General features: G+C 38.6%; 1 protein-coding gene across 1 annotated transcript in view; it reads left to right on the top strand.

Moving 5' to 3' along the window:
• The first annotated feature begins 5,111 nt into the window (after positions 1 to 5,111).
• LOC133642982 (BAH and coiled-coil domain-containing protein 1-like) overlaps positions 5,112 to 10,641 on the top strand; it is a 148,069-nt gene continuing 142,539 nt past the window's right edge. The window contains exons 1-2 of the mRNA XM_062037405.1: positions 5,112 to 5,302; positions 7,259 to 7,593. Of these exons, the coding sequence (XP_061893389.1) occupies positions 7,422 to 7,593 (172 nt within the window). The 5' untranslated portion in view covers positions 5,112 to 5,302; positions 7,259 to 7,421. The remainder of the gene's footprint in view (positions 5,303 to 7,258; positions 7,594 to 10,641) is intronic.

Here is a 10,641-nt window from a genome sequence, read left to right as displayed (position 1 = left end):
GTCACGGACCGGTCCCCGAACCGGTGGTTGGGGACCACTGATGTCAACGAATGGCCAAAACAATCAGTTGTCAGGTAAAAACAGTCTCTATAAACAAGTTTATTGGTGTGTCTAGTAGGACAGGAGAAGGTTAAGTCACAGAAAATGCAGTCGTTTATATATTATCTAATGTTTCCGTGCGGCCCTGTAGCTAATGCGTCACGGACCGGTACCGGTCCCCGGACCGGTGGTTGGGGACCACTGATGTCAACGAATGGCCAAAACAATCAGTTGTCAGGTAAAAACAGTCTCTATAAACACGTTTATTGGTGTGTCTAGTAGGACAGGAGAAAGTTAAGTCACAGAAAATGCAGTCGTTTATAAATTATTTAATGTTTCTGTGCGGCCCTGTAGCTAATGCCTCACGGACCGGTCCCCGAACCGGTGGTTGGGGACCACTAATTTAAACGAATGGCCAAAACAATCAGTTGTCAGGTAAAAACAGTCTCTATAAACAAGTTTATTGGTGTGTCTAGTAGGACAGGAGAAAGTTAAGTCACAGAAAATGCAGTCGTTTATAAATTATTTAATGTTTCCGTGCGGCCCTGTAGCTAATGCGTCACGGACCGGTACCGGTCCCCGGACCGGTGGTTGGAGACCACTGATGTAAACGAATGGCCAAAACAATCAGTTGTCAGGTAAAAACAGTCTCTATAAACAAGTTTATTGGTGTGTCTAGTGGGACAGGAGAAAGTTAAGTCACAGAAAATGCAGTCGTTTAAAATTTATTTAATGTTTCTGTGCGGCCCTGTAGCTAATGCGTCACGGACCGGTCCCCGAACCGGTGGTTGGGGACCACTGATGTCAACGAATGGCCAAAACAATCAGTTGTCAGGTAAAAACAGTCTTTATAAACAAGTTTATTGGTGTGTCTAGTAGGACAGGAGAAAGTTAAGTCACAGAAAATGCAGTCGTTTATAAATTATTTAATGTTTCTGTGCGGCCCTGTAGCTAATGCGTCACGGACCGGTACCGGTCCCCGGACCGGTGGTTGGAGACCACTGATGTAAACGAATGGCCAAAACAATCAGTTGTCAGGTAAAAACAGTCTCTATAAACAAGTTTATTGGTGTGTCTAGTGGGACAGGAGAAAGTTAAGTCACAGAAAATGCAGTCGTTTATAAATTATTTAATGTTTCTGTGCGGCCCTGTAGCTAATGCGTCACGGATCGGTCCCCGAACCGGTGGTTGGGGACCACTGATGTCAACGAATGGCCAAAACAATCAGTTGTCAGGTAAAAACAGTCTCTATAAACAAGTTTATTGGTGTGTCTAGTAGGACAGGAGAAAGTTAAGTCACAGAAAATGCAGTCGTTTATAAATTATTTAATGTTTCTGTGCGGCCCTGTAGCTAATGCGTCACGGACCGGTCCCCGAACCGGTGGTTGGGGACCACTGATGTCAACGAATGGCCAGAACAATCAAGTTGTCAAGTGAAAACAGTCTCTATAAACAAGTTTATTGGTGTGTCTAGTGCAGCCCTGGGCAATTATTTTGACTCGGAGGCCACATTTAGAGAAAAAAAATGTGTCTGGGGGCCAGTATATCTATTTTTAGGAACACTAATACGAAACCTCACAATAATGTCTGATTGAATGCTAAAAACGTTATGACAGACCGCCTTAAAAAACGTAATGGAATTTTACATTTTTCTATGAAGGATAAAACACTGAATATTGACAAAATATGAACGTCACACCCCCTTTCGTTCGACACATTTTACAATCAAGTGAAACGCAACAAAAATGCAACAAACAGTGAAATATGAACGCGAAGAGTACAACATAAACCCACCTACAATCTGATGTATCTGATACATCACTAAGCTTTAGAACTTTGTTGTGAAAGTCTCCTTCCGCGTCTGTGGAAACGCTCCCCGCCCACACTGCTTGGTGCCTCGTCTGAGCTGCCGTGACGTAGATTACCATAGTAACTAATTAGATGACCATCGTAACTAATTAGATTACCATAGTAACTCATTAGATGACCATCGTAACTAATTAGATTACCATAGTAACTAATTAGATTACCATAGTAACTGGTATATCATCCAAAAGCGCAGATTCCAACCATTGAAATACTTTGCATTAGAGATGTCCGATAATATGCTTTAAAATGTAATATCGGAAATTTTTGGTATCGTTTTTTTTTATTATCGGTATCGTTTTTTTAAATTTTTTTTAAATTAAATCAACATAAAAAACCCAAGATACACTTACAATTAGTGCACCAACCCAAAAATCCTCCCTCCCCCATTTACACTCATTCACACAAAAGGGTTGTTTCTTTCTGTTATTAATATTCTGGTTCCTACATTATATATCAATATATATCAATACAGTCTGCAAGGGATACAGTCCGTAAGCACACATGGTTGTGCGTGCTGCTGATAATATTTTAAAAAAGGACCTTATCTTCACCATACCTGGTTGTCCAAATTAGGCATGATAATGTGTTAATTCTACGACTGTATATATCTGTATCAGTTGATATCGGTATCGGTAATTAAAGAGTTGGACAATATCGGAATATCCGATATCGGCAAAAAGCCATTATCGGACATCCCTAATATACATTGAATTAAGAGGACTTAAATCAATCAATCAATCAATGTTTATTTATATAGCCCTAAATCACAAGTGTCTCAAAGGGCTGTACAAGCCACAATAAAGGAAATTAAATGACCTCAAATATAGCTACAAATGAGGCATAATGATGCAATATGTACATATAGCTAGCCTAAATAGCATGTTAGCATCGATTAGCTTGCAGTCATGCAGTGACCAAATATGTCTGGTTAGCACTCCACACAAGTCAATAACATCAACAAAACTCACCTTTGTGCATTCACCATACTTGCCAACCCTCCCGTTTTTAGCGGGAGAATCCCGGTATTCAGCGCCTCTCCCGACAACATCCCGGCAGAGATTTTCTCCCGACAAACTCCCGGTATTCAGCCCGAGCTGGAGGCCACGAACCCCTCCAGCTCAATGCGGACCTGAGACTGAGTGGGGACAGCCTGTTCTCACGTCCGCTTTCCCACAATATAAACAGCTTGCCTGCCCAATGACGTCACAACATCTAGGGCTTTTAGAGAGTAGAGTGCACAACTGCGCACACAACAAGGAGACGTTCGAAGGGGAAGGTGTATGTTGCCTGTAAATATGTAGAATAGACTTCTCCATTGAACACGGTGGCCGAAATGATATACTCATCATGAACGGAGAAGTTAAACAGGACAATACTGCCATCTAATGGATAGCCACCGGAACACTGAAATTCAAGTATTTGTTTTATGTAAATAAAATAAATATATATATATATATATATATATATATATATATATATATATATATATATATATATATATATATATATATATAGCTAGAATTCACTGAAAGTCAAGTATTTCATACACATATATATATATATATATATATATATATATATATATATATATATATATATATATATATATATATATATATATATATATATATATATATATATATATATATATGAAATACTCGAGTTGGTGAATTCTAGCTGTAAATAACCACGCCCCCAACCACGCCCCCCCACCCCATAAACACAAAATAAAACGTGTCAACAAGTTGCATAAAATAAATTAAAAATACAATATAAATAAGGCACTGCACAAAACAAGATATCAAACCAGTATGACTTTAACAACTATATTACAAAAAAGGGGATCCAACAGAGTTCTCTATTTGTGCTTTTTAATATTGCATTAACTAGAATGACTTACAAATTACTGTACACCAGGAAGTACTGTAATTACCTAACGTTACATTATTATTTTCCATAACAATTTAGCCCCCTCCACAATATTAACCCGACGTTAAAACAGAACTAGCTATTTATTGATTAGGAATTGCCGAATCATGTAACATTAGCTTAATGCTAAAGGTTACTATCACATTCTGTAACAGACAAACAATTTCATGTAGGCTAACGTTACCTACATGCTACCTCTGTCTTTTTCTCGTTTCTCCTCCTCTTCTTTTCTCTTTTTTCTTCCCTGGGCACCTGACAGTTTTGGCCGTTTTGACATCTTGTGTTGATTTTCTGATGTGGTGACGTCCAGAAAGAGTCATGATACGGGAAGGGAGGGGGCGCACCGTGCGGGGGAGGCGTAATGTTGTAACAAATAATATTTCTATTAAATAGGCTTTACTTTGCATTTTAATTAACGTGGGATTATTTTATGTATTTAGAAATAATAGTACTGACTTTTTTTATTTTTTTCCTCCAACTTTTGTTGCACTGGCGTGGCGCCCCCTGATGGACGGCGCCCTTAGCATTTGCCTATACGGCCTATGCCACGGGCCGGCCCTGCTGTAGCTAATGCGTCACGGACCGGCACCGGTCCCCTGACTGGTGGTTGGGGACCACTGATCACACCTGTCGATGATGAGCTTCCTGGGCTTCTTAAGCCAGTGCAAACCTGCGTTCCGGGCCAGAACGTAGCTACCTCTTCAGTACAGTAAGCCTAATCGTCAAAGCTCTATGCGCACTCTTTGGCTATCTGTGTTTTCTCCCCCCCTGTCGTGTTCATTGTCTCGTGTCCTTCTTCATTGTAGACGAATAGCCAAAACAATCAGTTGTCAGGTAAAAACAGTCTCCTGCCAATATGGCCGCTGTGCTTATATCTTCTTTTTTGCAGAAAAAAACCCACTATTATAGAATGTTAGGAGTGGGAAAGTAATTTGAAGCACATGAGTTAGAGTCGTGCAGCACTGTATGAAGCTCCATTGTGAGGGATTACAAAAGCATTCAGTGCTTTAAATCTGCCGCTTCTCCCCTTGTGTGGAAAGGCCAGTGAACGCACCATTGGTCAGCGTCGCCGGCCAATCACAGGCCTCCTTGTTACCGAGCGGGCAGCGGGGAGCTCATTAGCATGCAGAAATCCCACCAATGGGAGGGCGTGTTTACTCTGCGAGCGGGCGCGATGCTCGCAGTTGCACCGGGAGAGAAAAAAGAAAAAAACCGCTGCTGGAAGGTCGGGAGGCGCGATCGAGCCAGGCCGGAAGCGTCAGTCCGGCTGCATCCCGACTTTGAGGCAGCTCTCATGGAGATATTGACGGAGCTCACACCGCCACACTCCATTTGAACATTTATACTCTTTTTTTATTTTATTTTATAATTTTTTTTTTTTAAATGGGCGTCGCACTCTTATTTTCACCTCCACTCGCGGCGTTTTCTGCCCTTTTTAATTCATTCCCGTGCAAGGATTTAACAAGTAAGTCGTCGTTTTATATTATTGTTTACCTTGAATGCCTTGTACAATTATGGAATATTCTAATATTGGAAAAATAACTAAAATAAGGGACGGTATTTTAAATCGTTTAAAATGTCGCAGTTTTTAAATGTGTGTTATTGCTATTAAAAAATAAACAGGATGTGTGGGATTCACGTGAAAAAATATGAATTAATGCAATAATTAATCCATTCTATGATGCGTTCAAATGTATATTTTGGTGGTAGTATTTTCAGGATTTAGTTACGTATTCCCGGTGGTTTGTTTTTAAATATTCGTAATTTAATGTAATTATTGATTTGCTTATATATTTGCTTATATCTACCTTCAAATGGTTTAAATTGACAATTGTCGAAATACAGACTAGTTTTGTGTCAACGGTTATCTGCGATGGAGAAGACCGAGTCACGCCGCTGACTCTCCCCGGCCGAGGTGCACTCCCTCCCGGCCGGCGTCGCCACGAAGGGTCGCCGATTTTCCCAGCACGATCAGAGCGTTTAACAACATCATTTAATTTAGAATCAACCATTTCCAGCTGTAAATCGACGCTGATTAATAAAAAAATATTGAATTGAGGAGTACTGATCATTTATAATTTTTGCAAACGCAATTCGACGATTTTGAATAAGCACGTTTAAGGAAAAAAAAAATGAAACAATTGTGGATTAAATCGTGAAAAAATGTGTGCTTTGCTCGTTTTGCGTCGTTTTCGCTTTGTTCGGATGCGTTAAATAACAGTTAGCGCGGAAACGGTGAATGCACCAGAATGGCGGGGTAATGGCTGCCTGCAAAGCCGAGACAAAGGCAGCTGACGGGCGGCCATTCGCCTCCAAAGAGTCCCCCCCTCCTCCTTCTCCCTCCTAGTCGCTACAATCTCAGCTGTCAGTATATCTTGCTTTCCCCCCCAACTCTTACCATATACAACACAAATGTGAAGGATGTAAATTGCATTTGATCGCGTTTTTTTTCCCAGGTGGGAGATTTTATTGTTGTGCATGGAAGAAAGCAACCACACACACACACACACACACACACACACATTGGGGCTGTGTGTGTGTCATGCATACATGGAGTTCTATTGAGGTGGGTGGGTTGGTGAAAATAACCTAAAATGACAAGGTAAATGTAAAGAAGAAGAAATGTATTTATATAAAATTACAATTATTTCTTATAGGCTGTTGGTTTTGTGCATGGCCAAATTGTTGAAGCAATGCTTTTCTTCTGCAAAAAGAAAAACTAAATGCTATTTATTTATACAAATTCATGCACTATTTGTATGGCATTTTATTAGCAGGGAGGAACTGTGCAGAAATAATAGTATATTTTTGTGAGATAGGTCGTGTGCATGGTGAGAGTGCATTAATGCATGCATGCACACACACACACACACACACACACACTGATGACGCATTTTTGTCACCGAATTTAAAAAGTCATGCATCCCCTTTTCATTCTAGCTACAAGGCCAAATAGAAGGTTGTTTGTATTTAAAGGTGGTGCAAAAATGTGCAGATTGCAAAAAATAAAATAAACAATAGAGCCAATAGTAGCATGTAGCACCATTCAAATGGAGGGTTTCAAAATGTGCATTATTCTAAAGCCACAGCAACATTCCACGCAGGAGTGAGTGAAGGACGCAACGTTAAATAGGAAAGCAGCAGGCACGGACCCGTGCTTGCAAAATAAAATAAAACAATAGAGACAATAGTAGCATGTAGCACCGTTCAAATGGAGGTTTTCAAAATGTGCATTATTCTAAAGCCACAACAACATTCCACGCAGGAGTGAGTGACGGACGCAATGTTAAATAGGAAAGCAGCAGGCTCGGACCGTGCAGTGGAGTGGGGGCTTGTCCGTGGGATGCATGCAGGAGCCAAAAAAAAAAAAAAAAAAGATGCTTTCTTTGATTATTTTTTTGCATTCTTCTTTCATTTCTAGAAAAGATGATCCAGATCGACAATTCCGGCTGCGCGGGCCTGCGTACGACTGATTGCAACACATAGATCCCGAAAAGGATTATTATTCATATATGGGCTGCATTTGATTTTTTTTTTTTTTTGACCCCCCGCTTCCAACCCCGGATTTGGGATTACTCTTGGGAATGGAAGGACGGGAATTCGCAGCTCCGGCCCATCTCCTCTCAGAGCGAGGCGCCCTGGTGCACAGGGCCACCTCTCGGATCGCCCCCTCCGGCCACGGCTCCGTGCAGCACACCGGCCACTTCCCACCGGGGAAATACTACCCCTCGCACATACCAATGGCTCCACACTCAGGTTGGTCAAAAAAAATGTTGCTCTCACTATCACTGCTGCAGCATGAATAATAACAATGATAATATTAGCTACTGGTCTACATGCTTGGTGCAGAACAAATGTGATCATCGTTTTTATGATTATTTTCATCAATGCTGCAGGGAGTGGCTGTTGACAGTTTCACTGCTTAAACAGCAGCTAATAAATCAGCCCTTTTTTTTATCTTTTAGTTACACAATTTTGACCTAATTTATTCACCATGCAAGCCGCAGTAGAAAACACCCTCCCCATCTTAAACAAATATAAATGTCATGGTATTCATATAGGCGTTCAGCTGCATGTGGAATGAGATTTTTGTCACTTTTGCCTCGCATTGATTAGTGTCACGTTGCTGCAATGGCCTATAGTCGAGGGTGTGCAGGTTTTGTAGGGGTGACGGTGCACCAATGGGAGGGGGGCTTGGGAGGAAAGCCTCCTTCCTTCTGTGTTGGCCTTCAAAGCGTTAGGGTGCAAATGTGTTGACGGCGCATGTGCCAGCATTGACAAGCAACTTGGAATATTGACATTTGTGGCACCGTGCGACGACTTTATAACCCAACAGCCGGAGAAACAAAAGCATATGTGTGCACGTACCATATCAAGCTTTTTGTTATAATCTGGGTTATCAGATTTGTATGTGTCTTTATCATATTGAGAATGTTGTATTATTTATTGCGCACATTCACTGAACAAAATATGTTTAAATACCGTATTTTTCGGAGTATAAGTCGCACCGGCCAAAAATGCATAATAAAGAAGGAAAAAAACATGTATAAATCGCACTGGAGTATAAGTCGCATTTTTGGGGGAAATGTATTTGATAAAAGCCAACACCAAGAATAGACATTTGAAAGGCAATTTAAAATAAATAAAGAATAGTGAACAACAGGCTGAATAAGTGTACGTTATATGAGGCATAAATAACCAACTGAGAAGGTGCCTGGTATGTTAACGTAACATATTATGGTAAGAGTCATTCAAATAACTATAACATATAGAACATGCTATACGTTTACCAAACAATCTGTCACTCCTAATCGCTAAACCCGATGAAATCTTATACGTCTAGTCTCTTACGTGAATGAGCTAAATAATATTATTTGATATTTTACGGTTAATGTGTTAATAATTTCACACATAAGTCGCTCCTGAGTATAAGTCGGCCAAACTATGAAAAAAAACTGCGACTTATAGTCCGAAAAATACGGTATGTATCAGGGCTAAGGTTTTTTTGCATTTATACCTCTTGTTGCATTTATGTATTTAAATATCTCAATTGCTTTGTCTGAGTTGTTGCATTTTGGGCAGCAAAACTAGAAAAAGCAAAAAGTGAAGATTTTGCAAATTATGCAACATTTAAAAAAAAAACTTTAATTTGTAATTTCTTACTTTGCATATGTTGTACTGTATGTAAACATATTTAAAAATCTAATAGCATGAGTAGACAATATATATATATATATATATATATAAATTTTTTAAAAGATTAAATCTGAGATTTATTACGAATTTGTATGTGAAAATGGTTTTTAATGTAAGTATACAGTCATGGGAGGTTTGTTTTGGGGTGCAAATAACAAGTTAACTCAGGGGATTAATAACAAAAAATAATGCATTAATCATGTATAAACGCAGATTAATCACACTTTTTTTTTAAATTTTGACTGTACATACTCCTTTACATTAATCGTGCCATATCAAGCTTTTTGTTACAATCTGGGTTATCAGATTTTTATGTGTCTTTATCATATTGAGAATTTTGTATTAATTATTGCGCACATTCACTGAACAAAATATGTTTCAATACCGTATTTTTCGGAGTATAAGTCGCTCCGGAGTATAAGTCGCACCGGCCGAAAATGCATAATAAAGAAGGAAAAAAACATATATAAGTCGCACTGGAGTATAAGTCGCATTTTTTTGGGGAAATGTATTTGATAAAAGCCAACACCAAGAATAGACATTTGAAAGGCAATTTAAAATAAATGAAGAATAGTGAACAACAGGCTGAATAAGTGTACGTTATATGAGGCATAAATAACCAACTGAGAACGTGCCTGGTATGTTAACGTAACATATTATGGTAAGAGTCATTCAAATAACTATAACATATAGAACATGCTATACGTTTACCAAACAACCTGTCACTCCTAATCGCTAAATCCCATGAAATCTTATACGTCTAGTCTCTTACGTGAATGAGCTAAATAATATTATTTGATATTTTACGGTAATGTGTTAATAATTTCACACATAAGTCGCTCCTGAGTATAAGTCGCACCCCCGGCCAAACTATGAAAAAAAACTGCGACTTATAGTCCGAAAAATACGGTATGTATCAGGGCTAAGGTTTTTTTGCATTTATACCTTTTGTTGCATTTATGTATTTAAATATCTCAATTGCTTTGTCTGAGTTGTTGCATTTTGGGCAGCAAAACTAGAAAAAGCAAAAAGTGAAGATTTTGCAAATTATGCAACATTTAAAAAAAAAACTTTAATTTGTAATTTCTTACTTTGCATATGTTGTACTGTATGTAAACATATTTAAAAATCTAATAGCATGAGTAGACAATATATATATATATATACATTTTTTAAAAGATTAAATCTGAGATTTATTACGAATTTGTATGTGAAAATGGTTTTTAATGTAAGTATACAGTCATGGGAGGTTTGTTTTGGGGTGCAAATAACAAGTTAACTCAGGGGATTAATAACAAAAAATAATGCATTAATCATGTATAAACGCAGATTAATCACACTTTTTTTTAAAATTTTGACTGTACATACTCCTTTACATTAATCGTGCCATATCAAGCTTTTTGTTATAATCTGGGTTATCAGATTTTTATGTGTCTTTATCATATTGAGAATTTTGTATTCATTATTGCGCACATTCACTGAACAAAATATGTTTAAATACCGTATTTTTCGGAGTATAAGTCGCACCGGCCGAAAATGCATAATAAAGAAGGAAAAAAACATATATAAGTCGCACTGGAGTATAAGTCGCATTTTTTGGGGAAATTT

This window comes from Entelurus aequoreus, linkage group LG25, assembly GCF_033978785.1.
Source record: "Entelurus aequoreus isolate RoL-2023_Sb linkage group LG25, RoL_Eaeq_v1.1, whole genome shotgun sequence".
NCBI lineage: Eukaryota > Metazoa > Chordata > Actinopteri > Syngnathiformes > Syngnathidae > Entelurus > Entelurus aequoreus.
The sequence above is the reverse complement of the archived record's forward strand: the minus strand, read 5'-3'. Positions and strand labels throughout refer to the sequence as shown.